Source organism: Carassius auratus, chromosome 32 (assembly GCF_003368295.1).
Source record: "Carassius auratus strain Wakin chromosome 32, ASM336829v1, whole genome shotgun sequence".
NCBI classification, from domain to species: Eukaryota; Metazoa; Chordata; class Actinopteri; order Cypriniformes; family Cyprinidae; genus Carassius; species Carassius auratus.
This window is the reverse complement of record NC_039274.1, coordinates 34,732,467-34,759,490: the sequence shown is the minus strand read 5'-3', so window position 1 is coordinate 34,759,490 and position 27,024 is coordinate 34,732,467. Positions and strand designations below refer to the sequence as shown.

Sequence of the window (27,024 nt, the reverse complement as noted above, 5' to 3'; positions counted from 1 at the left end):
CTTTCTCTGTAATGTTGTTTCTTCATCAGTTACTGCCAACCATATCAGCCAACAGCCTCTGTGTCAGGTAAAAACCTTTCCTTTGATCTTTCTTACCTACAAGGAAAATTATTCAACCTTTATTATATTATAGTATACAAATAATAAAGCAGGTCTTATAATTACCAGATTTTTTAATACAAAATATTTTTTTATATTTTATTTTTTATTTTTTAGATAAATAAATGCATAAAATATATAACCTGTATACTTTTCTATTGCAGATTTTGGCAAGTATATGTTGCAGTTTACAATCAGCATTGAGTTTGATTTTTAAAGCAGTATTAATTATTAAATTGGTTATTGAAGAGAGCCATACAAATTCACCTTCTTGTTACTTTTCAAGTATGCTTAGTGGATTATTTTCTAATGGCAATAAAGCAAGTTCTCCTGTGTTTCAGGTCAAGGAGTATCACTGGATGGACCGAAATCTAGGCTAAATCACAACAAACAATTAAGGTATATGTGTTTTCATATGCATAGGATAATACAATTTAGATATTTAATTGCCAAGTTATTCGCTGTTCATTCATCATTATTTATTTATTTTCTTTGACAACCGAGTGTAATCGTTATTCAATAAATAAAAATAAATATGTAAAATAACTTCCCGAAAACACTCCCTGTACTTGTACACTTGGTCCAGGGCATTCTGCAGTGTCATATACCTTAGATTGTTGGCCAAAAATAAGTAAGGATTAAATGACAGGGACTGTTAAATTATTATAATATAATCCCATCTAAAGTGGTGCGGCCAAGACGTGGACTCAATTATTCCAGTTACCACAACTCAAGACATTGTTCAGATGTTGTATTTCAAGACATTTGTCAGGTTTTTGTCTATAAAATGCTCTTGTGTGTAGGATTAATTTCTTGCACATCTCATCCTATGCTTCAGTTGCTCATTCCAAAATGTCATTTCAGACCTAGTAATGGAGGCTTGATCTGTCGATAAGAGTAATGCACTTATGATACAGGGAGAGATTAGGTGCATGTGAATCACCCAAGTCTGTGCGACAGCAGCATGTCTGCTAATAGCGAAACTTGAGCTTACAATACATCATAAAACTTACATGAATAAAGCCAGTTACATGAGTTTGAACATTCTAAGCCCAGTTCACAGAACATGGTCTGCCCTGAAACCTCAAGCAACATGACATACCAGTTGGAAGTAAACTATTTAGCTTGGTTACCTTGAGAAATTAAACTGGACATCTGTGAAGACAGCTGTGTGTGCATCTTCATCTGAAATGGTGGTTATCTGGATTATTTTTCCCATTGAGTTTGTTGTCATTTAATTTCTGGCACTCTATGGATTGTGTTTTCTGCTTAGGTCTAACCATGTTGTCCATTTATTCATCAAAAATCTATTTGTTTCTGATATCATGCAGATTTGTGTCAATATAAAAAAAAGAATGTATTATTTTTTGTAGGCTATTTCATATTTATATCCTGAGCATAGTAGTTAACATTGGCTTCTTGATCTGTATCTCTGATCAGATACATAATGATCTAATACCCTATTTGGTACCGACCTCATCATTCGTGTAGGAATTTAGTTCTGATATGCTTTTTAGTTTGGGCAACACTCTGTGGATTTATGGTGATGGGTGTGAATATTGCACTTAGAGCAGAGTTTTTTTTTTTTTTTTTTTTACCTTATCCACTGGTTGTGTTTTCCTTCGTGGGTTCGTGGAAGGCACTGTCTCATTCGGTCGCAGTCACCCCTGATGAAAGAAAGAGGATTTTGATGATTCCGGCTCTTGTACTTCTCAATTACACTGTGTTGTTCCAACCAAGCATTGTGAAAAACATAATTTATACAGTATCCTTTAAGCATGGAACAAGTAGCTACTACGATTATTTACATTCAGTGTCAGGAATCATGTTGTATTCCACTTGCTGACTTTTTGCTGCATTTTTTTATAAGGAAGGATTCTACTCACATGTTTAGAGTTTTGTGTTGTAAAAAGCTCTGTGAAAATGAGGTGTAGCCCTTCAATCCAGCAGTTGCTATGTTAAATAAACTAGCGAACAGCCTTTGAGAAGCCCTGAGTTTTAAATGTTAGACCGCAAATAACAATTTTGATCCTGTTTACCTGTACACTTGATCCTATCCCCACTCACATACTTCAGGCCATTTCTACTTCAGTCATACCTGCGCTTACTCACATTATCAACACCTCTCCTCACACTGGTGCATTTCCCACAGCATTTAAGCAGGCTCAGATAAACCCACTAAGAAACCCTCTCTAAATCAAGCACATTTAGAAAACTACATCCCTTCTTCCGCTCATTGCAAAGACACTTGAGTGAGTTGTGTTCAACCAACTCTCTCTGTTCCTTGTACAAAACAACCTCCTGGACAATAAGCAATCTGGCTTTAAAAGTGGCCAATCAACTGAGATTGCCCTGCTCTTGGTTACTGAAGACCTGAGGCTGGAAAGAGCAGCTTCCAAGTCCTCAGTACTCACCTTGCTGGATATGTCTGCTGCTTTTGACACAAGTAACCACCAGATCCTCTGGTCCACCCTCATAAAGATTTTTAAAGGCATTTTAGGAACCGCACTCTAGTGGTTCAAGTCTTACCTCTCAGGTAGGACTTTCAGGTTGTCTTGGGAGGGGTAAGGTTTCTAAGTCACAACTTCTTGCTACTGGGGTTCCTCAAGGCTCAGTGCTTGGATTTCTACTCTTCTCCATCTACATGTCGTTCTGTCATTCAAAGGCATGGATTTTCTTGTCACTGCTATGCTGATGACACACAACTCTACTTCTCATTCCAACCAGATGATCCAATGGCAGCTGGTCGCATTGCAGCCTGTCTGAGAGACGATTCTACCTGGATGAAGGACTATCACCTTTAACTCAACCTGACTAACTGCTTGTGTTCTCAGCCAGCCCAGCACTTCATCACAGCTTCTCTATACAGCTGGGTTCGTCAACCATAACTCCTTCCAGGACAGCCAAGAACCTTGGAGTTGTAATCGGCGATCAGTTAAGCCAGTTCATAGACCATATTGCTACAAGCCTGCTAAATGATTAAATGAAAATTTAACACAAGGTGTACAAAGTTTCATTTTTGTCAAGTATCAGAGACAGCACAGGAAACAATTTAATGCATTAAACTACTTTACTGAGTACTCATCATTACTCAACTTGAAATGTAACAACATTTCTGTTAATCCCTGTGAGCCTAATTGAATTTCAGGAAATGCTAGCCAAATATTAATCTGATTGCATCTCATTGTCAGGTAAACCCATTTCTTATGCCTTATGTTTGCACAGTCATTGTGCGTTATCTTGGGAATTATTTATCAGATTCAGAATATTATTTTTACTTTGAATGCATTTGGAATGTATTTCAGTTCAGCAGAAGTGTCACTTTCACAAAAACTGATTGGACAAATAATACTCATAATAATATTGGACCAGAGGTGTAAAGAGTACCTGAAAACCATACTTGATGAAAAGTACATGTACATTACAGTGAAAATTTCTCCATTACAAGCTACAAATAGTGTAAATTACATAAGTTCAAAATGTGTGCTATTGTTAAACCCTCATAAAACTAAAGTTATGGCTTTTACTACTGGGCGAGCAAAGCTTCCATCCATCTCAATCATGTCACTGGAGTTTGTATCCAGTCTGTAGATAATTACAAATATCTGGGATTTTGGATGGATAAAAACCTAAACTTTAAATACCATGTTGATTATCTTGCAAAGAAATTAAAATTCACATTGAGTTTTTTGTATAGACTAAAGTCCTGTTTTACCTTGGCTTCACGAAAACGCTTAGTTGCTAGCCTTTTTCCATCACAGATTGATTACAGGGATACCATCTACAGATCTGCCTCTCTGTCCACCTTGTCCAAACTTGACCCCCTTTATCACTCTGCTCTCAGATACAGTATGTCACTAACTCTAGTTTTAGGACACATCATTGTATATTGTACAGTATGGTAGGATGGTCCTCCATTCATTTGTGCAGGCTTGGACATTTTAATTTACAAAGTTATTTTAGGAAAACTTCCAAATTATTTAAATAGGAAATTTTTATCATTTCAAAGCTGTCATAATCTCAGGTCACATAATTGGCTACAGTTCAAAGTGCCAGCTATTAGATCAGAGGCTGGAAAGCTAAGCTTGTTCTATTATGGCCCTTGGTCTTGGAATGATGTGCAGACCAAATTCAAACTACAATCCCTCATCTCTTTAAATAGTTAAAATAATCTTTAAATAATCTCTTTAGTGTTTCTGTAGCTCAAGTGGTAGAGCATTGCGTTAGCAAGTAAGCAAGCGCAAGGTTGGGGGTTGGATTCCCCGGGAACACATGATAGGTAAAAATTGTTTGCCTGAATGCACTGTAAGTCGCTACAGTTTAATTTATTTTTTTTATTTTAAATGATTTTAAACATAGAATAAAGGAGCTGGTCACTGCTAATTGCAGTTGTTTTGCCAAAACAATTAAAAAGTCAAAGCCTTCTTGCACTGGTTGAGCTGGTTTCAGCCTCGTAGCCGTTGATAAGGAACTCAAATTCACGTAAAGTAGCCTTGATGACAGGTTTGGGTGAGTATAAGGGCAAAACGCACAAGATATTGTACTTTCAGTGTCCTGTAGTTGGTGATCTCACTTATTTTGTGGCAGAAATAAACTGCTGCAGAAAAAGCTAGGTGCCATGCAAAGTGTTATGTGTCACTGCAACACTCATTACAAATGTAGTGGAGCAAAGAGTACTGATGCTTATTCAAAAATGTTGTGAACTACAGAGGAAAAATAGCTAATATCTTTGATACTCTGTAAAGCTACAGAGAATCCAAAAAGATACTCAAGTACAGTAATTAATTACATTTACTCAAATACTTTACACCTCTGGTTTGGACAGGTTTCTATTGTGCTCTCTAAGTGTAAATGTAAGTTTGTTTAGCAGTTTGCATTGCATTTTCTTATTTTTTTATTTTTTTGTCATATTTTTAAATTTAATTTAAGTCAAAGGGGACCAGAACCTTTTTGGTTAACAACATTCTTTAAAATACTTCTTTTGTGTTCAACAGAAGAAACTCATATAGATTTGTTTAACAACTATGGTGAACAGCACATTCCAGGACCCGGTTTATGGCCCTCTCTGACCACAACAGTGGACAAAGGTTTGCTACATTTTGATTGGATCTTGGTGTACCAACATAAGCAACTGTCCAACACCATCAGATAAAGATGTTAGGACAACATCCAGACACCTTATAGAGGGCAAGAAGAAGACCTCTTGTAATAAGCCCGGGAAGGACAGAGCCTTTCATTGATCCACATTCAATTTCTTCCCTCAACCCTTCTAGAGACTGATTCCTTTGGTTCTGGCCAGTGACCCCTGTTAAAGTTATTTTGAGGGGATTATAGTGACCCTGGAACTAGGCACGCTTAGCTCTCGAGGGAGTTAAATGAGTGTTGTTTGATGCGGTCACAATAATCGGTTCCACCCAGTTGAGCTCCTACACTCCGCAGTTCAGTTCCACGACCGCCATTGCAGTGAGGTGGCATTGGGGGTTATAATGGGGCAAAGGAGGGGTATACATTTTCCATTCGAGCTCCTCTTGTTGCCTCTCCTGAGTGGTAGTCTATCAAAGATGTACTTGTTTGAGAATGTAGTGTCGTCTGCCCCTTATCTGAAGAATCACACTCAGTCTTGGGGTTTTGTTTCCAGAAGATTAGACTTTATTTCAAAGAAAGTAAAGCCGAGAGGTTCTTTGCAGAGAAGATCTCCAAATTGTTATTCGGCTTCTCCTTTTATATAGTTTTTATGTTTATACAGGGTTAGGCATGTTATACACATTTCATAAAGTTTTCCTTATGCATACAATTCGATTCCTCCCAAGAGAGAAGGGTCCCCCAAAACTTATGGTAAAGAACAAGGCCCACTTGTATGTTTCCAGATGCTGAAGGGTCTGTACATTTTCTGCTATGCAGGCTTTTTCATTTTACACACAGGCCCATATGATTATAATGGAAGTATAACTAGACATTAAATGGCTAGATTCACCTTGATTATGCTTGATTAATTTGAATTAACAGAATTGTTGACATTTTTGCAGATTTATTAAAAAAGAAAAACTGAAATATCACATGGTCCTAAGTATTCAGACCCTTTGCTGTGACACACATATATTTAACTCAATTGCTGTCCTTTTCTTCGGATCATACTTGAGATGTTTGATTATACTGATTGGGCTTGATTAGGAAAGCCACACACCTGTCTATATAAGACCTTACAGTTCACAGTGCATGTCAGAGCAAAGGAGAATCATGAGGTCAAAGGAACTGCTTAAAGTGCTAAGAGACATAATTGTGGCAAGGCACAGATCTGGCCAAGGTTACATAAAACAATTCTGTTCCGGTTTACCTAATTAATGCAGCCCAACAATCCTTTAACAGATTTAAATTGTTTAAATATGATAGTCATCCCTTTGGAATTATAAGGTTCTATCTGACATTTTTGTCAAAATTTAGTTATTCCTATAATGTTATTCTGTGACAATTTATTTACATTATGTGAAAGGTTTGTTTTATGTTGTGTACATCATGGGATTTTTATTTTAAAAACAATAAGGTTCTATCTACACAGTCGAATGGAATGCAAAACTTTGAAGCTCAGTATCTCAAAACTACTTGGAATGCAGATAGAACCTATAATTCCAAGGGGGACGTAGGGTGTTATGTGTATTCCAGGTTAAAGAGATGGGTCTTTAATCTAGAATTAAACTGACAGAGTGTGTCTGCCTACTGAAGAACACTAAATAGATTGTTCCAGAGTTTTGGTAGAAAAAGGATCTGATGCCTGCAGTTGATTTTGATATTCTAGGTATTATCAAATGGCCAGAGTTTTGAGATTGCAGCGGACGTGAAGGTCTATAATGCGAGATGAGCTTGCTCAAGTATTGAGGAGCTAAACCATTCAGGGCTTTATAAGTAATTAGCAATGTTTTAAAATGTATTCATTATTCAATAGGGAGCCAGTGCAGAGATGACAAAACCCGGCTTATATGGTCGTACTTCCTGATTCTAGTAAGAACTCTAGCTGCTGCATTTTAGACCAGCTGGAAATATCAAATTGCACACCTAGCTTCCTAACTGATGATGAAGAATTAACAGCCCAGCTATCAAGTGTTAGACAGTGTTTTGGGTTATACATGCAGAGGTTTTGGGTCCAATAATTAACATCTCTGTGTTTTTTTTTTTTTCAGAATTTAGCAGTAGGAAATTACTAGTCATACAGTTATTTTTATCAACTATGCATTCCGTAAGTTTTTCAAAATGTTCTAATTTGTATGTTTCATCGGGCCGCAAGGAAATATAGAACTGAGTATCATCAGCATAACAGTGAAAGCTAACACCATGTTTCTTGATAATATCTCTCAAGGGTAACATGTAAAGTGTGAAAAGCAATTGTCCTAATACAGAGTCTTGTGGCACTCCATGCTGTACTTGTGATCGATATGATATCTCGTCATTTAATGCTATGAAATGATGAATTATTAATTAGAAGAGGATCTTTGACTTCCAGAAAGCACCTTTTTTAGTAGCTTAGATGGAATAGTATCTAACATGTTGTAGGTTTTGATGATTTAACAATTTATAATTTATAAAATTCTTCCAGTCCTATATCCGAGAATGAGTGGAATTGTTCTTCAGGTGATCTATAGTGCATTTCTGATTGATACTATGGCTGACGGCTATATGGTTATAATTTTATCTCTAATAGCATTGATCTTGGAAGTAAAGAAGTTCATAAAGTCATTACTGCTGTGCTATTGGGAAATCTCTGTTTCTGTTGGTTTTATTTTTCGTTAATTTAGCCACTGTATTGATTAAATGCCTGGGACTGTGTTTGTTCTCTTCTAAGAGAGACGAAAAGTAAGTAGATCTAGAAGTTTTCAGAGCTTTTCTGTAAGAAGTACTTTCCCGCCATGCAATATGAAATACCTCTAGTTTTGTTTTCTTCCACCTGCACTCCATTTTCCGGGCTGCTCTCTTTAAGGCACAGGTGTGCTCATTATACCACGGTGTCAAACTGTTTTCCTTTATCTTCTTTAAGTGTAAAGGAGCAACCGTATCTAAAGTTCTAGAAAAGAGAGATTTAATAGTTTGTTACATCATGATGTTTTCTGAGCTATTGGCTATGCTGAGGAATTGGAAAATTATTTACAATATTATTTATAATACGTCTTATGTGGTAGAAGTGATGTTTCTACCAGATTTGTAACAAGGAGTTGAATGTGCAGCTTTATATGGAGTATACATGAGAGTAGATAATGATCCAAGATATCATCACTCTGCTGCAAAATTTAAATGCAGTATTAAATCTAAAGTATGATTCCGACAATGACTAAACCCTGACACGTGTTGTCTTACCCCAATAGAGGGTAGACTCATTTAAAATAATGTAATCATCTGGTTTTAGCCAGGTTTCTGTCAAACAAAGCATGTTATGATCTGTAATCATATAATTTATAAAAAAGTGGGTTTGTAGAAAGGGATCTAATATTAATTTGTCTAGCTTTATCATTTGTTTATCTGAATGATATCTGTTTTTTTATTTTTTTATTTTTTGAACATCAGTTAAATTGCTACCCTTAAATTGTTTTGGATGTTTTTTCAGGGAACAGACTCTCTATAGAGTGATATCTCTATAGTATGACATCTGAGTGAAAGGGTTTCTATGTGCTGAGAAATAACTGACTTCTGTGACATGAGGTAGTTAGCAGACGGTCAGTTTAGCCAGTCTGTCTACTTCCTGACCTGGGCCCCAGTTAGTCAAGTACAAACTCTAAGACTATGTGCCATATTTCTTGAGAGATCAGCGGAAGTCACCCTGCTGCGGGGGCTCTGCAACAGGAACCGAACAATGTATTGGACTTGCTAAGATAGTTGCATCCAAAGCCGTATGTAATGCCCTCACATTCTTACTATCCTTAATTAAAGTTTGGTTCCAGCTTACCACAGTTGTTTGATGAACTTGTGAAGAACAAAGCAAGAGAGAGAGAATAAATTAATGGTAGTCACGAATAACAAGCTAACAGGCTAATGGAATGCTAATGCGCTGCTCTTGTGTTTTAGATTATAAAGCGAGCAATATCAAATTAGTATGGTAGATAATGTCAGAAATATATGGTGATAATTAATATTTTAACATAAAAACAAATCTACATTGAGCTACATTCAGTCTGAATACACCAGAATTACATCAAAAGTACATTCGTAACCTCCAAGATGTACAAAGACCACTTGTTCCTTTATCTTAAACCATCACAGAAGTGATTCCATACACAGCCAAGTTAACCATTTTACCAGCCACTCATCATTATTCATTTTTGTAATCCAGAGTTATCATAATTGTATTTCAGGACATTTTAGCCAACTATTACTCTTAGAACTCTCCCATATTAACTAAAATACATAACCTATTGAGGAAATTAAGCATTAAGAACTCCTCCCTTTCTCTGCAATGTTGTTTCTTCATCAGTTACTGCCAACCATATCAGCCAACAGCCTCTGTGTCAGGTAAAAACCTTTCCTTTGTTCTTTCTTATCTGCAAGCCCATTATTCAATTCTTAGACTTTTTTTTTTTTCCAAGTATTTTCTACTGATTATTAATGGATTATTTTATAATGGCAATGATGCATATTCTTGTTATGTGTTTCAGGTCTAGGAGTATCACAAAAACTGACAGGACAGACAGAAATCTAAATCACAACATACAATTAAGGTTTGATTATATGTGTTTCAAAGTGCATGGGATAACAATACAGTTAACTTATTTAATTGGCAGGTGAATCACTGTTCAGTTGTCTATTTGTTTACTGAATTAATAATAATTATCTTAGTGCAGGGAATTCTGCAGTGCCAGTGCCAAATTAAGAAGATCTTTGGTCAGAATTAGTAAATAATATCACGAGATTATAATACAACACAAAATTTACATGAAAAAGCAGATTACATGAATTTTGAATCAAAAACATATTTGTTTTCATTTCAGTTTGAACATTCTAAGCCCAGTTCACCGAATATGGCCTACCCTGAAACCTCAAGCAACATGACATACCAGTTGGAAGTAAACTATTTAGCTTGGTTACTGGAGAAATTAAACTGGACATCTGTGAAGACAACTGTGTGTGCATCTTCAACTGAAATGGTGGTTATCTGGATTATTTTCTTCATTGAGTTTGCTGTCATTTGTCTGGCACTCTATGGATTGTGTTGTCTGCTTAGCTCTAACCATGCTGTCCCATTATTCATCATAAATCTGTTTGTTTCTGATATCATACAGATTTGTGTCAAGCCTGTTCTGAATTTTTGTACATTTAATCTAAAAAAGATTGTATTCTTTTTTGTATTTTATATTTATATCCTGAGCATAGTAGTTAACATTGGCTTCATGGTCTGTATCTCAATGGAAAGATACATAATGATAAAATACCCTGTTTGGTACCGTCTTCATCATTCGAGTAGGAATTCAGTTCTGATATGCTTTTTAGTTTGGGCAACACTCTGTGGATTTATGGTGATGGATGTGATTATTGCACTTGCAGTAGATGTGGAACTTGCATTTCTTCTGAGTCTATTTATTTTTTTGTTACCTTATCCACTGGTTGTGTTTTCCTTCGTGGGTTCGTGGAAGGCACTGTCTCATTCGGTCGCAGTCACCCCTGATGAAAGAAAGAAGATTTTGATGATTCTGGCTCTTGTACTTTTCAATTACACTGTGTTGTTCCTACCAAGCATTGTGAAAAACATAATTTTTGCAGTATCCTTTAAGCATGGAACAAGTAGCTACTACGATTGTTTACATTCGGTGTCAGGAATCATGTTGTATTTAAATCCACTTGCTGACTCTTTGCTGTATGTTTTCATAAGGAAGGATGCTAATCTCATGTTTAGAGTTTTGGGTTGTAAAAAGCGGTGTGAAAATCAGGTGTAGCCCTTCAATCCATAAGCTGTTGTGTTAAAACTAACAAACATGTGACTGAGAAGCGCTGAATTTTAACCGTTAGAGCAAAAATAACAATTTTGATCTCCTTTAATGTGTGTTTTAAAAACTGGTTCTTCCAATCTGACTGGTTAATCACAATGTTGTTCCAGGGACAACAAAGATGATGTCCCAGGAACATGTCTCACTTGGTAAAATCAGGTTCTGCATCAATATCAAAGACAGCACATGAAACAATTTAACAAATTTAACCACTTTACTGAGTACTCATCATTATTCACATTTTAAATGTAACAACATTTCTGTCAGTCCCTTTGAGCATAATTACGTTTCAGGAAATACTAGCCATATATTAATCTGATTGCATGATGATAGGAGGAAAATGCAGAGCTAATGGTGGATGGATCTGGTTAAGTGTTAGTGGTGCTTCCCTCTCTGCATTGTCTCTTCATCTGTTACTTTCTACCATAATCAACCAGCAGAAGCAGCTCATTGTCAGGTAAACCTGTTTCTTATGCTTTTTATGTTTGCACAGTCATTGTGCATTGTCTTGGGAAATACTTGTCAGATTCATAATATTTATTTTATTTTAAGGTATTATGTAAATGTTACAATCGGATTATGCAATGATTTTGCTTTGTTGTAAATGAATATAAATATCTTTCAAGAATTGTAATATTTTAAACTGTCTTTTATTAGAAATTAAATAAATGATTCTATGATGAGAGGGTAGATTTTTTTTTTCTCATGTATTTCAGCTCAATACAAGTGTCACTTTCACAAAAACTGAAAGGACAAATAATCACCACAGGAGGTATGTCTGGACAAGTTTCTATTGTGCTCTATAAATGTACATTGTATTTTTAAACATTGTAAGTTTTATTCGTTTACTTTGTGTTGTCTTATTCCTACTTATAATTCCATAATTTTTGTGTTTAATGAAGATCCTCTAATCTGTTTCACAAGTTTTCATATTTTTAACAGTAAAACTATTATCGAAATAGATTTTTTAATCTAAAATATCTACACAAAGCACATTTATGGACTGTACATTTCCTTTATTAATGTTTATTTATGCCATTAACAAATTAATAATTAAATATTTAAAACAATAGCTGAAGATAAAGATTTGTAAAGGTGGACTTGATAGCATTCATCTGTGGACTGGTGTTAAAGGGATATTCATCATTGTGTAGTACATTTCTTTCCTCATCAAACATACTGTAGGATTCAAAGGGAACCAGAAACTGTTTGGTTACCAACATTCTTCAAAATATCTTCATTTGTCTTAAACAGAAGAATGGATCTTATAGATCTGTAACAACTTGAGGGTGAATTCCTTTAATTTCACAGACTGCATTTTCCTTAAGACTGGCTGTCATTTAAATGAAATTGACAGAATCTGTGGACAGAGTATTTATCTGCTTCTTTTATCCACTGAGATTGTGTAAATTCTCAGGGGGCTTTCCTAAATTCACAGAATGATGAAAGATGGAGGATATTTTCAGAAAATTCAATTGAAAGGAACAACAACACAAAATTTGGGATACAAACTATTGTGAATAAACTACATTAAATAATAATTAATTTGTTTTAAAATGTCGCATCAATTGAAATTTAAACTATAAAGACTCTATGAGAAATGATGATAACAGAACAAAAAAATCTATTGTTTATTTAACACATTACTTCGTTTTGTCGCCACTTTAGCATCCAGTGTCCATCCAAGACACAAGAAATGGTTTATACTGGAACATCAAGCAATAGGACATTCCAGCTGGAAATTAACCAGTTTCCATGGGAAATTGATGAATTGAATTTGAAATTTCTGGAAAAAATACTTTGTGGATCCACATTTGAAACTGTGGTTATATGGATTATTTTCTCCGTTGAGTTTCTTGTCATGTCCTTGGCATTCTATGGATTGTGCCGTCTGATCAGCCCTAACCATCCTGTTCCTGTATTTATCATAAACCTCTTTATCACTGATGTCATACAGATTTGTTTCAGACCTATCCTAAATTTTTGTACATTCAGTGTTGTAATTGCATTCATCTACTACATTTATTCCTTGAGCATAATAGTTAATGTTGGCTTCATGGTGTGTATATCTGTGGAAAGATACATAATGATCAAATACCCTGTGTGGTACCGACTTCATAATACTTCTAAAAATTTGTCTCTGATATGCTTGTTGGTTTGGGCAATATCATGTGGAATAAATGTGATTGATGTGATTATTGCCCTTCACGGGAATATGGCACATGCATTTTTCAAAAGTGCATTTGTTCTATTGATACCATATCCACTGGTTGTGTTTTCCTTCGTGGGATCATGGAAGGCACTGTCTCATTCAGTAGCAATAACCCCTAATGAACAGAAGAAGATTTTGGGGATTCTGGCCCTTGTACTTTTCAGTTACACTGTGTTGTTTATGCCAGTCATTGTTCAAGGCATTATTATGTTTTTCTTTGAACAGAGTCTAAGACTTAATGGTTATTTATTATCAGTGTCAGGAATCTTGGTGTATTTAAATCCACTCGCTGACTCTTTTCTTTACGTTTTCTTAAGGAGAGATGCTAACAGCATGTTTAAATGTTTATGTTGTGAGAAGCTACATGAAAATCAAATAGAAAACTCCTCCAATTCTTTATCTAGGAGGGGTGAAGTGCAAATCAGTATAATAGCATACAGAGAAACCACTGAGTTAGAATCTAATTGTAATTTCAACTAATTATAGAAATTAATTGTAACAATCCAGTGAGGTTTTTTGCATGCACAATGAGTCTGACTACAGCAAGTGCTCCACACAGGGATCTGATCTCACCATCATCCAATCCATCTGGGATAACATGAAAAAAACAAAAACAAATCTGAGGCAGGCTAAATCCAGAAGAACTGTGGCAACATCTACAAAACACTTGTATTTGTGCATTAACTGAGACGGTATTGTACTATTAGGCTAGCTATTGTTCTTTATAATTCTTTAGCACTTTAATCTGTTTGAAACATTTATTTTATGAATTTTTGTGTAGCCTATTCTTTTGGTGTATTTAGATGTCCAGTTCTTTTGTTATATTAAAAAAGTCATTAAATGTGTTATGACATCACCTTTTTTCAACTTTTCCCAATATCGTGAAAACACTGTGATTAAAGCTTAAGCAATTAGCTATCGCAACATAAAAAAATGATACTGTCATAATATGCACATATGTATTTATACTTTTATATCCTTATTGTATCTTTAACCCACAATTCTGTTAATCGAGATGGTCCTCACTGCAGAACACAAGATCCAGGGGGTGTGGTTGAATCCAGATCCAACTCCTCCCACCTTATATATATATATATATATATATACCTAAACCTACTTGTCTCCACCCCCTGACCCCTATACCCACCCACTTCCACCCCTAAACCTATGTTCACCCCCTAGATGTGGATACAACCACACCCCCTGGATCTTGTGTTCTGCAGTGAGGGGCTACTCATAAAATCAATAAGTGAGAATTTATATTCCACTCAATGTGTCTTCAGTAAAAGCTGATTAAATTAGAGGTTTACAACCTATATTTGGGTAGTGTCATCTTCAAAAAACGGGCCTAATTTTTCCCCACTAACATACAGCAATAAAAAGCACAGCTTGCTTACTTGTCCTCTCAGTATCAATATACTATGTTAAGGAACAGAGGTAAAGTTAGGTAAAAAAAAAAATGTTAGCATGAATGCACTGTAAGATGCTTTGGATAAAGTGTCTGCTAAATGTAATAATATAATTTATTATAGTATATTTCAGCATATATTACATATAAAAATAGTACAGCAGTTTTCCCCAAATAATTTCCTCAGTCATCTCTGGTTGTAGACTACTTTTAAATCCATCAGTTGATCTACCAGCACAGATAGAGAGTGGTGGATCCAGAGGTGTCAAGTAACGAAGTACAAATACAGGTTCTTCTCAAACAATTTGCATATTGTGATAAAAGTTCATTATTTTCCATAATGTAATGATAAAAATTAAACTTTCATATATTTTAGATTTATTGCACACCAACTGAAATATTTCAGGTCTTTTATTGTTTTAATACTAATAATTTTGGCATACAGCTCATGAAAACCCAAAATTCCTCAAAAACTCAAAAAATTACTCAAAAAATTAGCATATCATGAAAAGGTTCTCTAAACGAGCTATTAACCTAATCATCTGAATCAACTAATTAACTCTAAACACCTGCAAAAGATTCCTGAGGCTTTTAAAAACTCCCAGCCTGGTTCATTACTCAAAACCGCAATCATGGGTAAGACTGCCGACCTGACTGCTGTCCAGAAGGCCATCATTGACACCCTCAAGCGAGAGGGTAAGACACAGAAAGAAATTTCTGAACGAATAGGCTGTTCCCAGAGTGCTGTATCAAGGCACCTCAGTGGGAAGTCTGTGGGAAGGAAAAAGTGAGGCAAGAAAACGCTGCACAACGAGAAGAGGTGAACGGACCCTGAGGAAGATTGTGGAGAAGGACCGATTCCAGACCTTGGGGGACCTGCGGAAGCAGTGGACTGAGTCTGGAGTAGAAACATCCAGAGCCACCGTGCACAGGCGTGTGCTGGAAATGGGCTACAGAGAAGCAGCACTGGACTGTTGCTCAGTGGTCCAAAGTACTTTTTTCGGATGAAAGCAAATTTTGCATGTCATTTGGAAATCAAGGTGCCAGAGTCTGGAGGAAGACTGGGGAGAAGGAAATGCCAAAATGCCTAAAGTCCAGTGTCAAGTACCCAAGGTCAGTGATGGTCTGGGGTGCCATGTCAGCTGCTGGTGTTGGTCCACTGTGTTTTATCAAGGGCAGGGTCAATGCAGCTAGTTATCAGGAGATTTTGGAGCACTTCACGCTTCCATCTGCTGAAAAGCTTTATGGAGATGAAGATTTCGTTTTTTCAGCACAACCTGGCACCTGCTCACAGTGCCAAAACCACTGGTAAATGGTTTACTGACCATGGTATTACTGTGCTCAATTGGCCTGCCAACTCTCCTGACCTGTACCCCATAGAGAATCTGTGGGATATTGTGAAGAGAAAGTTGAGAGATGCAAGACCCAAGACTCTGGATGAGCTTAAGGCCGCTATCAAAGCATCCTGGGCCTCCATAACACCTCAGCAGTGCCACAGGCTGATTGCCTCCATGCCACGCCACATTGAAGCAGTCATTTCTGCAAAAGGATTCCCGACCAAGTATTGAGTGCATAACTGAACATAATTATTTGAAGGTTGACACTTTTTTTGTATTAAAAACACTTTTCTTTTATTGGTCGGATGAAATATGCTAATTTTTTGAGATAGGAATTTGGGGTTTTCATGAGCTGTATGCCAAAATCATCAGTATTAAAACAATAAAAGACCTGAAATATTTCAGTTGGTGTGCAATGAATTTGGGGTATCTATACTTTACTTGAGTAATTATTTTTCAGCCGACTTTTTACTTCTACTCCTTACATTTTCACGCAAGTATCTGTACTTTCTACTCCTTGCATTTAAAAAATTGCTTCATTACTGCTATTTTATTTCGGCTTGTTTTCATTACGGCTTGTCATCATTCTACAAAAAAAACACAAAAAAAAACCTATCCAGATACATCCGGCCATCCGGATGGAGTGAATTTGATTGTGGTTGGAAGAGAACTATAAACATATTCCGACACCCTATTGGTTTGTACCAGAGTGTGTGAGCGGAGTGGAGTGGCAACAATTTCCCCTCCGTGCTCAGAGCATTTAATAATCACTCCGCTCCAGCTCCGCTCCAGGTTCACAACTTCCCGCTCCCGCTCCACTCCGCGCTCAGTGATACCAGAAACACCTCCGCCTTCGCTCCGTGGCTAAAGTATATCAGTATGTTTGAAATGTTATGTTCATAACGTAGCCTATATTCAAATAAAAATTAAAATAACAGGAGAGTTTCAAAGTGGTTTAGGCTATTGTGTGCAAACTTTTTTTTCCTACCACATGCCAAACTAATAACATGGATGTCAGCATTAATATAATTACTGTATTCTGCTGTGCAAATTTTGTTTGTGATGAAAATAACAGTATATTTTTATTTTATCTACAGATCAATGCATTTCTTACAGATTTCTGCTCATTCAAAATCAGATACAGATGAAGTAACGCTGTAAGATTACATTTGTTTGAATGCATTATTGCAAAAGCGATTGCTTGTGAATGTGCTGTAACTGTTTAAATCATGCTTCGACCCGAAAATATTCCTTAAAAGGAACAGACAAACTCCTTGAGAACTAACCTATAACTTCCCGCTCGGCTATTGTCGTCATTGTAACCTTCTGATTTGAGAGATCCATCTGTATCAAGCTATAGTTAAATATGTTTAACGTGAATACTTGCTAAATATGCAGTTATATTACGGGCTGTTGGCATGAATTGTACTCGTGATGGAGCGGTGGTGGAGCGCTCTTGGAGTGAGTGAAAACCACAACGCTCTGACTTTTAAAAAATCCGCTCCTCGCTCCTGTCAAAATCACACCGCTCCACTCCACGCTCCGCTCACATACTCTGGTTTGTACGAGATCCATTGCACCTGCACATGACACAAATCACATCACACTCCTGCAAGGACATAGCCAGTTTTGGGTTCGTTTGTCAAAAAATATATTTCTTAAAAGTAGGGTTGGGTATGGAACCGGTATGCACCGACCCGAATAAGGACGCAGATTTCGGTGCTTCATTTTGGTGACTCTTAAATGCCTGAGCGATCAATTTGTCCTGGTTCTCCAAAATGTACACAAGACGCACGGGCGTCGCTAGGCTTTTTTTTAGCGGGGCTGTAGCATTTAGCTCCAAAAACTGTACACAAATTCGCGATTGCCTGAGAGTCAGTCCCCACCAGCATTTGGGTGCTTGAGCACCTGCCCCTTTGCCCTTTGGTGCCCAAAGTGCCCTTTTGTCAAAGCAAAATTTCCTCTATTTTTTTTTTTTTTTTTGTCATAACGTTTCCTTTTGTGAATACCTGCTCATGCCCAATCTAAATATTAGTAAAATTTTGAATAATAATTTAGCCGTCAATAAGATGACCAACATGATGACCTTTGACCTGACGACGACGACCTCCTCCTCCGACCTGGACGATTCGTCACGCTGCACACGCATTTTTTAATTGTCAGAGGATATTTTCAACACCGCGAAGCTGGTAAGTGCTGTTTCATACTCAGCGAAGTGATTTTGCTATTTATTTACTTATTATTATTTTACAAGAACGATGTGATGTGAGAACATGCAGATATGTTGTTTTTATTGCGGTGTGTAGCCTGTAGTGTAGAGTAACGTTAGTGTGCTGTTTGAGGGAGAAACGTTTCACAGGCATCGAGGGCAGAGGCGTCATGCCCATTCAAAGATTTCTGAGCCAAGTTGATTTTAAATGCAGCTTCCAAACGACCAAAAAAACAGCAGAATAATATTTTTTATATATTTAATATAATCACACTGTTGTGATTAGATCGTTCAGTGCAGCATCAGCTGCTAAATTCAAATCTGTGTTCGCTGGCTGGCGCTGAGCCTTCGTACAATGCTTCATGATAACCAATCAACGGTTCTGTTGCGCGAATACAATGGCCAATCGGAGACGTGCAGCAGAGTGATCATGAAATGCGGTGTTTTTGTTCACTTGGTCGCTGACTGAATTATTTAGCGAATTCTTTCTTCAGAGAGAGAGAGAGAAAAAACTTTTGTATGTGGAGTAGACCTGCAGATTAGGCCAAATTGTAAAAAGCTATTAAAATTGCCAAATGCCTCATTTATCATTGCAAAACAATGCCAAAACAACAGGCTAACATATATGTATATTTTATACATAAATATGGTAAAACAACGACTATTAAGCCAGTATTCACACGAATACATTAAGCTGCAGGTAAATCTTACAAACCTTACATCAACCATGCTCTTGTCATCTGATAAGTTTAATTAATGTGCAGGCTAGATTCACTTATAATACTTCATCATTAAAACACAACAAGGATTTATGAAATCATGGCCACGAATTAACGTCGTAGTAATTAATAAATCTAGCTCTCAAATTCTTAATTTGGTGGGAATTAATTATTAATTTATAGTTAGCAGTTCTCACTATGTAAACTTTGCACCGTTTAAACGTTATAAAATAAAACTTAATTAAATATCGATACTCACCGTCTGGTTGCTGTCCACGTCGTCCATCTTTAATTAGTGTTGATTCAGTACAGTAGGTGGCGCTGTCACAAAAATACTAGGGTCCTAAAGCTGCGGTCACAGAATTGTGGTCCTTTCAGAACCTGACCCCTTCAGACATGTTTGGTAACTGCATGAATTATAAAATAAAGATTACTGTTTCTACCCCTGTGGTGTTGCTTGGTCTGTAGAGTAGACTCCTCTAGCCGCAACATAAAGTCTCCTGTCTAGGTTTACTACAATATCAGTCAAGAAGGTATCAGGATTATGAGTTATTTTTCATTTTTAGTTGATTAATCACTTGGATTATTCATTCATTTTGACAGCACTATAATGTTTATTGTATATAGACAACCATGCAAGGGTTATTGTTACGAAGCCTGCACCAATTTTCTTTTCCATTGCACTCGCAGATTCCTGCAGCTAAGCTTGGATGTACATTTCCATTCCATTAAAGGTTATTGATGACATGCCTCTGAAGTTTGACTTTTGCACCATAATACTTATAGGCAACTGGTCATTATATCTATAGTCCTTTAATGTATTTGCATTGTATTAAAGTGCGTTCATTTTCAATGGGCATATATGTGGCTGAAACGGGTAGCTAGTGCATCCCAAATTTTTCAACATGAACATTTTAATGTAGCATTATAGTCATTATGCCCTATGGCTTTTAGAAAAAAATTTTTTTTGAGGAGGTGCAGTACACAATAGGACCCTGTAGCGCTGCCTAAGCTTTTGTTCTTAATGGCATTTTTTTTCCTTACATTACTTTTATACTTTAAGTCGTTTTTTAAACCAGTACTTTTACACTGTTACTTGAGTAAAAAGCTTGAGTTGATTCTTCTGCAAAACCCTAGTATCTATACTTCTACTTAAGTAATGAATGTCAATACTTTTGACACCACTGGTAGGATCCAGTAGATGCCTGCCACCTGCCAGAAAAAGATCACTCTGCCTCTTGAGAAGCTAACTCAAAGTGGGTGTCACGTCCCAGCTCTATGGCTGTCATCCTCCCAGAGCTGTATCCATGTACAACAATGAACCCCAGCTAGATTCAATTTATGATTCAGTTTTAAATATGTTTATTGTGGAACAACGGGTGGTGCATGTGTGTGTACTGCGCTAACCTATAGGGACAGTTCACTCTGTCACATTTTTCTTTCTTACAAAATTGAGTGAAAAGTGAAAGTGACATACAGCCAAGTATGGTGACCCATACTCAGAATTTGTGCTCTGCATTTAACCCATCCAATGTGCACACACACCCAGAGCAGTGGTCAGCCATTTATGCTGCGGTGCCTGGGGAGCAGTCAGGGGTTTGGTGCCTTGCTCAAGGGCACCTAAGTCATGGCATTGCTGGCCTAGGAGTCGAACCCACAATTATAAGGTTAGGAATCAAACGCTCTAACCACTAAGCCATGACCCTGATTAAAAAAAAGTTTTTAATAAATATGGTAACCCATACTCGGAATTGGTGCGTTTAACCCATCCAAGTGAACATACACAGCAGTGAGAAGTGAACACACACCCAGAGCCGTGGGCAGCCATAAATCCAGCGCCTGGGGAGCAACTGGGTGTTCAGTGCCTTGCTCAAGGGCACTTCAGCCATGGGTATTGAGGGTGGAAGAGAGCGCTGTTCATACACTTCCTTCCAGCTACAACTTAAAATGAGAGATGTGAGATGTGAAGACAGTTGTGTGTGCATCTTCATCTGAAATGGTGGTTATGGTGGTGATTGAGAAGTCCTGAATTTTAACCGTTAGACCAAAAATAAAACATTTGATCCCCTTTAATGTGTGTATTAAGTTTTATTTCTGTCAGTATCAAAGACAACAAATTTAACCACTTTACTGAGAACTCATCATTATTCACATTCGAAATGTAACAACATTTTCTGTCAGTCCCTTTAAACAATTACGTTTCAGGAAATGCTAGCGAAATATTAATCTGATTGCATGATGATAGGATGAAAATGCAGAGCTAATGGTGAATGGATCTGGTTAAGTGTTAGTGGCTCCTCCCTCTCTGCATTGTCTCTTCATCTGTTACTTTCTACCATAATCAACCAGCAGAAGCAGCTCATTGTCAGGTAAACCTGTTTCTTATGCTTTTTATGTTTGCACAGTCATTTTGCATTGTCTTGGGAATTATTTGTCAGATTCAGAATATTAATATACTTTTTAAGGTATTATTTATGTAAATGTTACAATCAGATTATGCATTGATTTTGCTTTGTGTTGTAAATGAATATATATATCTTTCAAGATTTTTTATATTTTATACTGTCTTTTATTGGGAAATAAATAAATGATTCTATGATGAGAGGGTAGATTTTTTTTTTCTCATGTATTTCAGCTCAATACAAGTGTCACTTTCACAAAAACTGAAAGGACAAATAATCACCACAGGAGGTATGTCTGGACAAGTTTCTATTGTGCTCTATAAATGTACATTGTATTTTTAAATATTGTAAGTTTTATTCTTTTACTTTGTGTTGTCTTATTCCAAGTTATAATTCTATGTTTTTTTGTTTAATGAAGCTCCTCTAATCTGTTTCACAAGTTTTCATATTTTTTTAACATTAAAACTATTATCAAAATGGATTTTTAATCTAAAATATCTACACAAACACATTTATGGACTGTACATTTCCATTATTAATGTTTATTTCTGCCATTAACAAATTAATAATGAAATATCTAAAACAATAGCTGAAGATAAAGATTTGTAAAGGTGGTTTTGATGGCATTCATCTGTGGACTGGTGTTAAAGGGATATTCATAATTGTGTAGTACATTTCTTTCCTAATCAAACATACTGTAGGATTCAAAGGGAACCAGAAACTGTTTGGTTACCAACATTCTTCAAAATATCTTCATTTGTCTTAAACAGAAGAATGGATCTTATAGATCTGTAACAACCTGAGGGTGAATCCCTTTAATTTCACAGACTGCATTTTCCTTAAGACTGGCTGTCATTTAAATGAAAATGACAGAATCTGTGGACAGAGTATTTATCTGCTTCTTTCGTCCACTGAGATTGTGTAAATTCTCAGGGGGCTTTCCTAAATTCACAGAATGATGAAGGATGTAGGATATTTTCAGAAAATTAAATCAAAAGTTGAAAAGAACAACAATAACAAAATGTGGGAAACAAACTATTGTGAATAAACTACATTAAATAATAATTAATTTGTTTTAAAATGTTGCATCAATTGAAATTTAAACTATAAAGACTATGAGAAACTATGATAACAGAACAAGAAATTAAATTGTTTATTTAAAACATTACTTTGTTTTGTCGCCACTTTAGCATCCAGTGTCCATCCAAGACACAAGAAATGGTTTATACTGGAACATCAAGCAATAGGACATTCCAGCTGGAAATGAGCCAGTTTCCATGGGAAATGGATGAATTGAATTTGACATTTCTGGAAAAAATTCTTTGTGGATCCACATTTGAAACTGTGGTTATATGGATTATTTTCTCCATTGAGTTTCTTGTCATGTCCTTGGCATTCTATGGATTGTGCCGTCTGATCAGCCCTAACCATCCTGTTCCTGTATTTATCATAAACCTCTTTATCACTGATGTTATACATATTTGTTTCAGACCTATCCTAAATGTTTGTACATTCAGTGTTGTAATTGCATTCATCTACTACATTTATTCCTTGAGCATAATAGTTAATGTTGGCTTCATGGTGTGTATATCTGTGGAAAGATACATAATGATCAAATACCCTGTTTGGTACCGACTTCATAATACTTCTCAAAATTTGTCTCTTATATGCTTGTTGGTTTGGGCAATATCATGTGGAATAATTGTGATTGATGTGATTATTGCACTTCACGGGAATGTGGCACATGCATTTTTTGTAATTGTATTTGTTCTATTGATACCATATCCACTGGTTATGTTTTCCTTTGTGGGATCATGGAAGGCACTGTCTCATTCAGTAGCAATAACCCCTAATGAACAGAAGAAGATTTTGGGGATTCTGGCCCTTGTACTTTTCAGTTACACTGTGTTGTTTATGCCAGTCATTGTTCAAGGCATTATTATGATGTTTTCCTTTGAACAGGGTCTAAGACTTATTGGTTATTTATTATCAGTGTCAGGAATCTTGGTGTATTTAAATCCACTCGCTGACTCTTTTCTGTATGTTTTCTTAAGGAGAGATGCTAACAGCATGTTTAAATGTTTATGTTGTGAGAAGCTACATGAAAATCAGATAGAAAACTCCTCCAATTCTTTATCTAGGAGGGGTGAAGTGCAAATCAGTATAATAGCATACAGAGAAACCACTGAGTTGGAATCTAATTGTAATTTCAACTAATTGTAGAAATTAATTGTAATAATCCAGTGAGGTTTTTTGTATGCACAATGAGTCTGACTACAGCAAGTGCTCCACACAGGGATCTGATCTCACCATCATCCAATCCATCTGGGATAACGTGAAAAAAAGAAACAACTGAGGCAGGCTAAATCCAGAAGAACTGTGACAACATCTACAAAACACTTGTATTTGTGCGTTAACTAATGAGACTGTATTGTACTATTAGGCTACCTACTGTTCTTTATAATTCTTTTGCAGTTTGAAACATTTATTTAGTGTATTTAGATGTCCAGTTCTTCTGTTATATTAAAAAAGTCATTAAATGTGTTATGACAACACTTTTTTTTTTGTTTTTCAACTTATCCCAATATAGTGAAAACACTGGGATTAAAGCTTAAGCAATTAGCTATCGCAACATAAAAATTTGATACTGTCATAATATGCACATATGTATTTATGCTTTTATATCCTTATTGTATCCTTAAACCTGATGAAAGTGCTCTAGTTATTGGTGATTCTATTGTACGGAATGTGAATATAGAGACACCAGCCACCATAGTCAAATATTTACCGGGGGCCAGAGTGCCTGACATCTTGGCAAATTTAAAAGTGCTGGCTAATGCTAAACGTAAATACAGTAAGATTGTTATTCATGCCGGCGCTAATGATGTTCGACTTCGCCAGTCGGAGATCACTAAACATAACATTAAAGAGGTGTGTGAACTTGCAAGCACGATGTCAGACACTGTAATTTGCTCTGGTCCCCCCTCCCTGCTTACTGTGGTGACGAGATGCATAGCAGATTGTCATCAGTCAATGGCTGGATGTCTAAGTTGTGCCCACAGAATAACATAGGTTTCATAGATAATTGGACGAGCTTTTGGGGCAGACCTGACCTGTTAAAAAGAGATGGTCTTCATCCCTCTTGGTGTGGCGCCACTCTTCTCTCTAGAAATATGGCAAATAGTCTTAGTGTTTATACTTGACTAACTGGGGCCCAGGTCAGGAAGCAGACAGACTGACTAAACTGACCGTCTGCTAGCTGCCTCACATCACGGAGGTCAGCTAATTCTCAGCACATTGAGACTCTTTCACCTAGATATCACACTATAGAGACTGTGTCTGTTCCCCGAACTAGAAAATACAAAAAAAACGTCCAAACCAAGTTAAGATTAACAGTTTAATTGAGGTTCAACAAATGAAAAAAGATGCAATATGGATAAAAAATGATAAAGCTTGGCTTATTAAATATCAGATCCCTTTCTACGAAAACAATTTTTGTAAATAATATGATCACTGATCATAATATGGATGTGATCTGTTTGACAGAAACCTGGCTAAAACCTGATGATTACATTATTTTAAATGAGTTCACCCCGCAAGATTACAGTTATAAACATGGGCCGCGTCTAAAAGGCAAAGGGCGAGGTGTTGCTTCAATTTATAACAACGTTTTCAGGATTTGTCAGAGGGCAGGCTTCAAGTATAACTAATTTGAAGTAATGGTGCTACATATAACATTATCCAGGGAAACAAATGTTACTGATAAATCCCCTGTTATGTTTGTACTGGCTACTGTATACAGGCCACCAGGGCACCATACAGACTTTATTAAAGAGTTTGGTGATTTTACATCCAAGTTAGTTCTGGCTGCAGATAAAGTTTTAATAGTTGGTGATTTTAATATCCATGTTGATAATGAAAAAGATGCATTAGGATCAGCATTTATAGACATTCTGAACTCTGTTGGGGTTAGACAACAAATTTCAGGACCTACTCATTGTCGAAATCATACTCTAGATTTAATACTGTCACATGGAATTGTTGTTGATAGTGTTGAAATTACGCAGCCAAGTGATGATACCTCAGATCATTATTTAGTTTTGTGCTAACTTCATATATCCAAAATTGTCAATTCTACTTCTTGTTACAAGTATGGAAGAACCATCACTTCTACCACAAAAGACTGCTTTTTAAGTTATCTTCCTGATGTATCCAAAGTCCTTAGCATATCCAAAACCTCAGAACAACTTGATGATGTAACAGAAACTATGGACTCTCTCTTTTCCAGCACTTTAAATACAGTTGCTCCTCTACGCTTAAGAAAAACAGTTTGACACCATGGTATAATGAGCATACTAGCACCCTAAAGAGAGCAGCCCCAAAAATGGAGTGCAGCTGGAGGAAAACAAAACTAGAGGTATATCGGATTGCTTGGCGGGAAAGTAACCTATCCTACAGAAAAGCAATAAAAACTGCTAGATCCGATTACTTTTCTTCTCTTTTAGATGAAAACAAACATAACCCCAAGTATTTATTCAATACAGTGGCTACATTAACGAAAAATAAAGCCTCAAGAAGTGTTGACATTTCCCAACACCACAGCAGTAATGACTTTATGAACTACTTTACTTCTATAATCGATACTATTATAGGGAAAATTGTAACCATTCAGCCGTCAGCTACAGTATCCCATCAGACAGTGCACTATAGACCCCCTGAGGAACTGTTCCACTCATTCTCTACTATAGGAGAGGAAGAATTGTATAAACTTGTTAAATCATCTAAACCAACAACATGTATGTTAGACCCTATACCATCTAAGCTCCTAAAAGAGGTGCTTCCAGAAGTCATAGATCCTCTTCTGACTATTATTAATTCGTTATTGTCATTAGGATATGTCCCCAAAACCTTCAAACTGGCTGTTATTAAGCCTCTCATCAAAAAACCACAACTTGACCCCAAAGAACTAGTTAATTATAGACCAGTCTCGAATCTCCCTTTGCTGTCCAAGATACTAGAAAAGGTGGTATCCTCACAATTATATTCCTTCTTAGAGAAAAATGGTATATGTGAGGATTTCCAGTCAGGATTTAGACCGTATCATAGTACCGAGACTGCTCTCCTTAGAGTTACAAATGATCTGCTCTTATCATCTGATTGTGGGTGTATTTCTCTATTAGTTTTATTGGATCTAAGTGTTTGACACAATTGACCACAACATTCTTTTGCATAGACTTGAACACTTTGTTGGCATTAATGGAAGTGCATTAGCATGGTCTAAATCGTACTTATATGACCGCCATCAGTTCGTAGCAGTGAATGAAGATGTATAATATCGATCACAAGTGCAGTATGGAGTACCTCAAGGCTCAGTACTAGGGCCGCTACTCTTCACGCTTGATATGTTACCCTTGGGAGATATTAGATGTTAATTATAGGACCTAAAAACTCTGCTTGTAATAACCTAGAACATTTTCTAAGACTTGATGGTTGCTCTGTCAATACTTCCTCATCAGTTAGGAACCTAGGTGTGCTATTTGATCACAATCTTTCCTTAGAAAGCCACATTTGTAGCATTTGTAAAACTGCATTTTTCCATATCAAAAATATATCTAAATTACAGCCTATGCTCTCAATGTCAAATTCAGAAATGTTAATCCATGCATTTATGACCTCA

At 36.4% G+C, this 27,024-nt stretch overlaps 2 protein-coding genes and 1 long non-coding RNA gene across 4 annotated transcripts; 2 read left to right on the top strand and 1 right to left on the bottom strand.

Annotated features, from left to right (window-relative positions):
* Positions 1 to 1,708: 1,708 nt before the first annotated feature.
* On the bottom strand, positions 1,709 to 19,222 carry LOC113052324 (uncharacterized). The gene is made up of 3 exons (XR_003277014.1): positions 19,205 to 19,222; positions 10,669 to 10,737; positions 1,709 to 1,766 (listed from the first exon to the last, which is right to left on the bottom strand). It is a non-coding gene; the product is annotated as an uncharacterized LOC113052324 (long non-coding RNA).
* Positions 9,755 to 11,832, top strand: LOC113052323 (G-protein coupled receptor 4-like). Its single transcript, XM_026216776.1, has 2 exons — positions 9,755 to 11,517; positions 11,777 to 11,832. The coding sequence occupies exon 1, from the start codon at positions 10,029 to 10,031 to the stop codon at positions 11,007 to 11,009; it is 981 nt and encodes a 326-aa protein (XP_026072561.1). The 5' UTR covers positions 9,755 to 10,028; the 3' UTR covers positions 11,010 to 11,517; positions 11,777 to 11,832.
* Positions 18,060 to 23,875, top strand: LOC113052322 (proto-oncogene Mas-like). Of its 2 annotated transcripts, XM_026216773.1 has the most exons (4): positions 18,060 to 18,206; positions 21,191 to 21,314; positions 21,581 to 21,636; positions 22,538 to 23,875. In XM_026216773.1, the coding sequence occupies exon 4, from the start codon at positions 22,566 to 22,568 to the stop codon at positions 23,562 to 23,564; it is 999 nt and encodes a 332-aa protein (XP_026072558.1). In that variant the 5' UTR covers positions 18,060 to 18,206; positions 21,191 to 21,314; positions 21,581 to 21,636; positions 22,538 to 22,565; the 3' UTR covers positions 23,565 to 23,875. The 2 variants fall into 2 exon arrangements, with proteins under 2 accessions (XP_026072558.1, XP_026072559.1); XM_026216774.1 differs by lacking the exon at positions 18,060 to 18,206 and having other exon boundaries at positions 21,149 to 21,314.
* Positions 23,876 to 27,024: the final 3,149 nt, after the last annotated feature.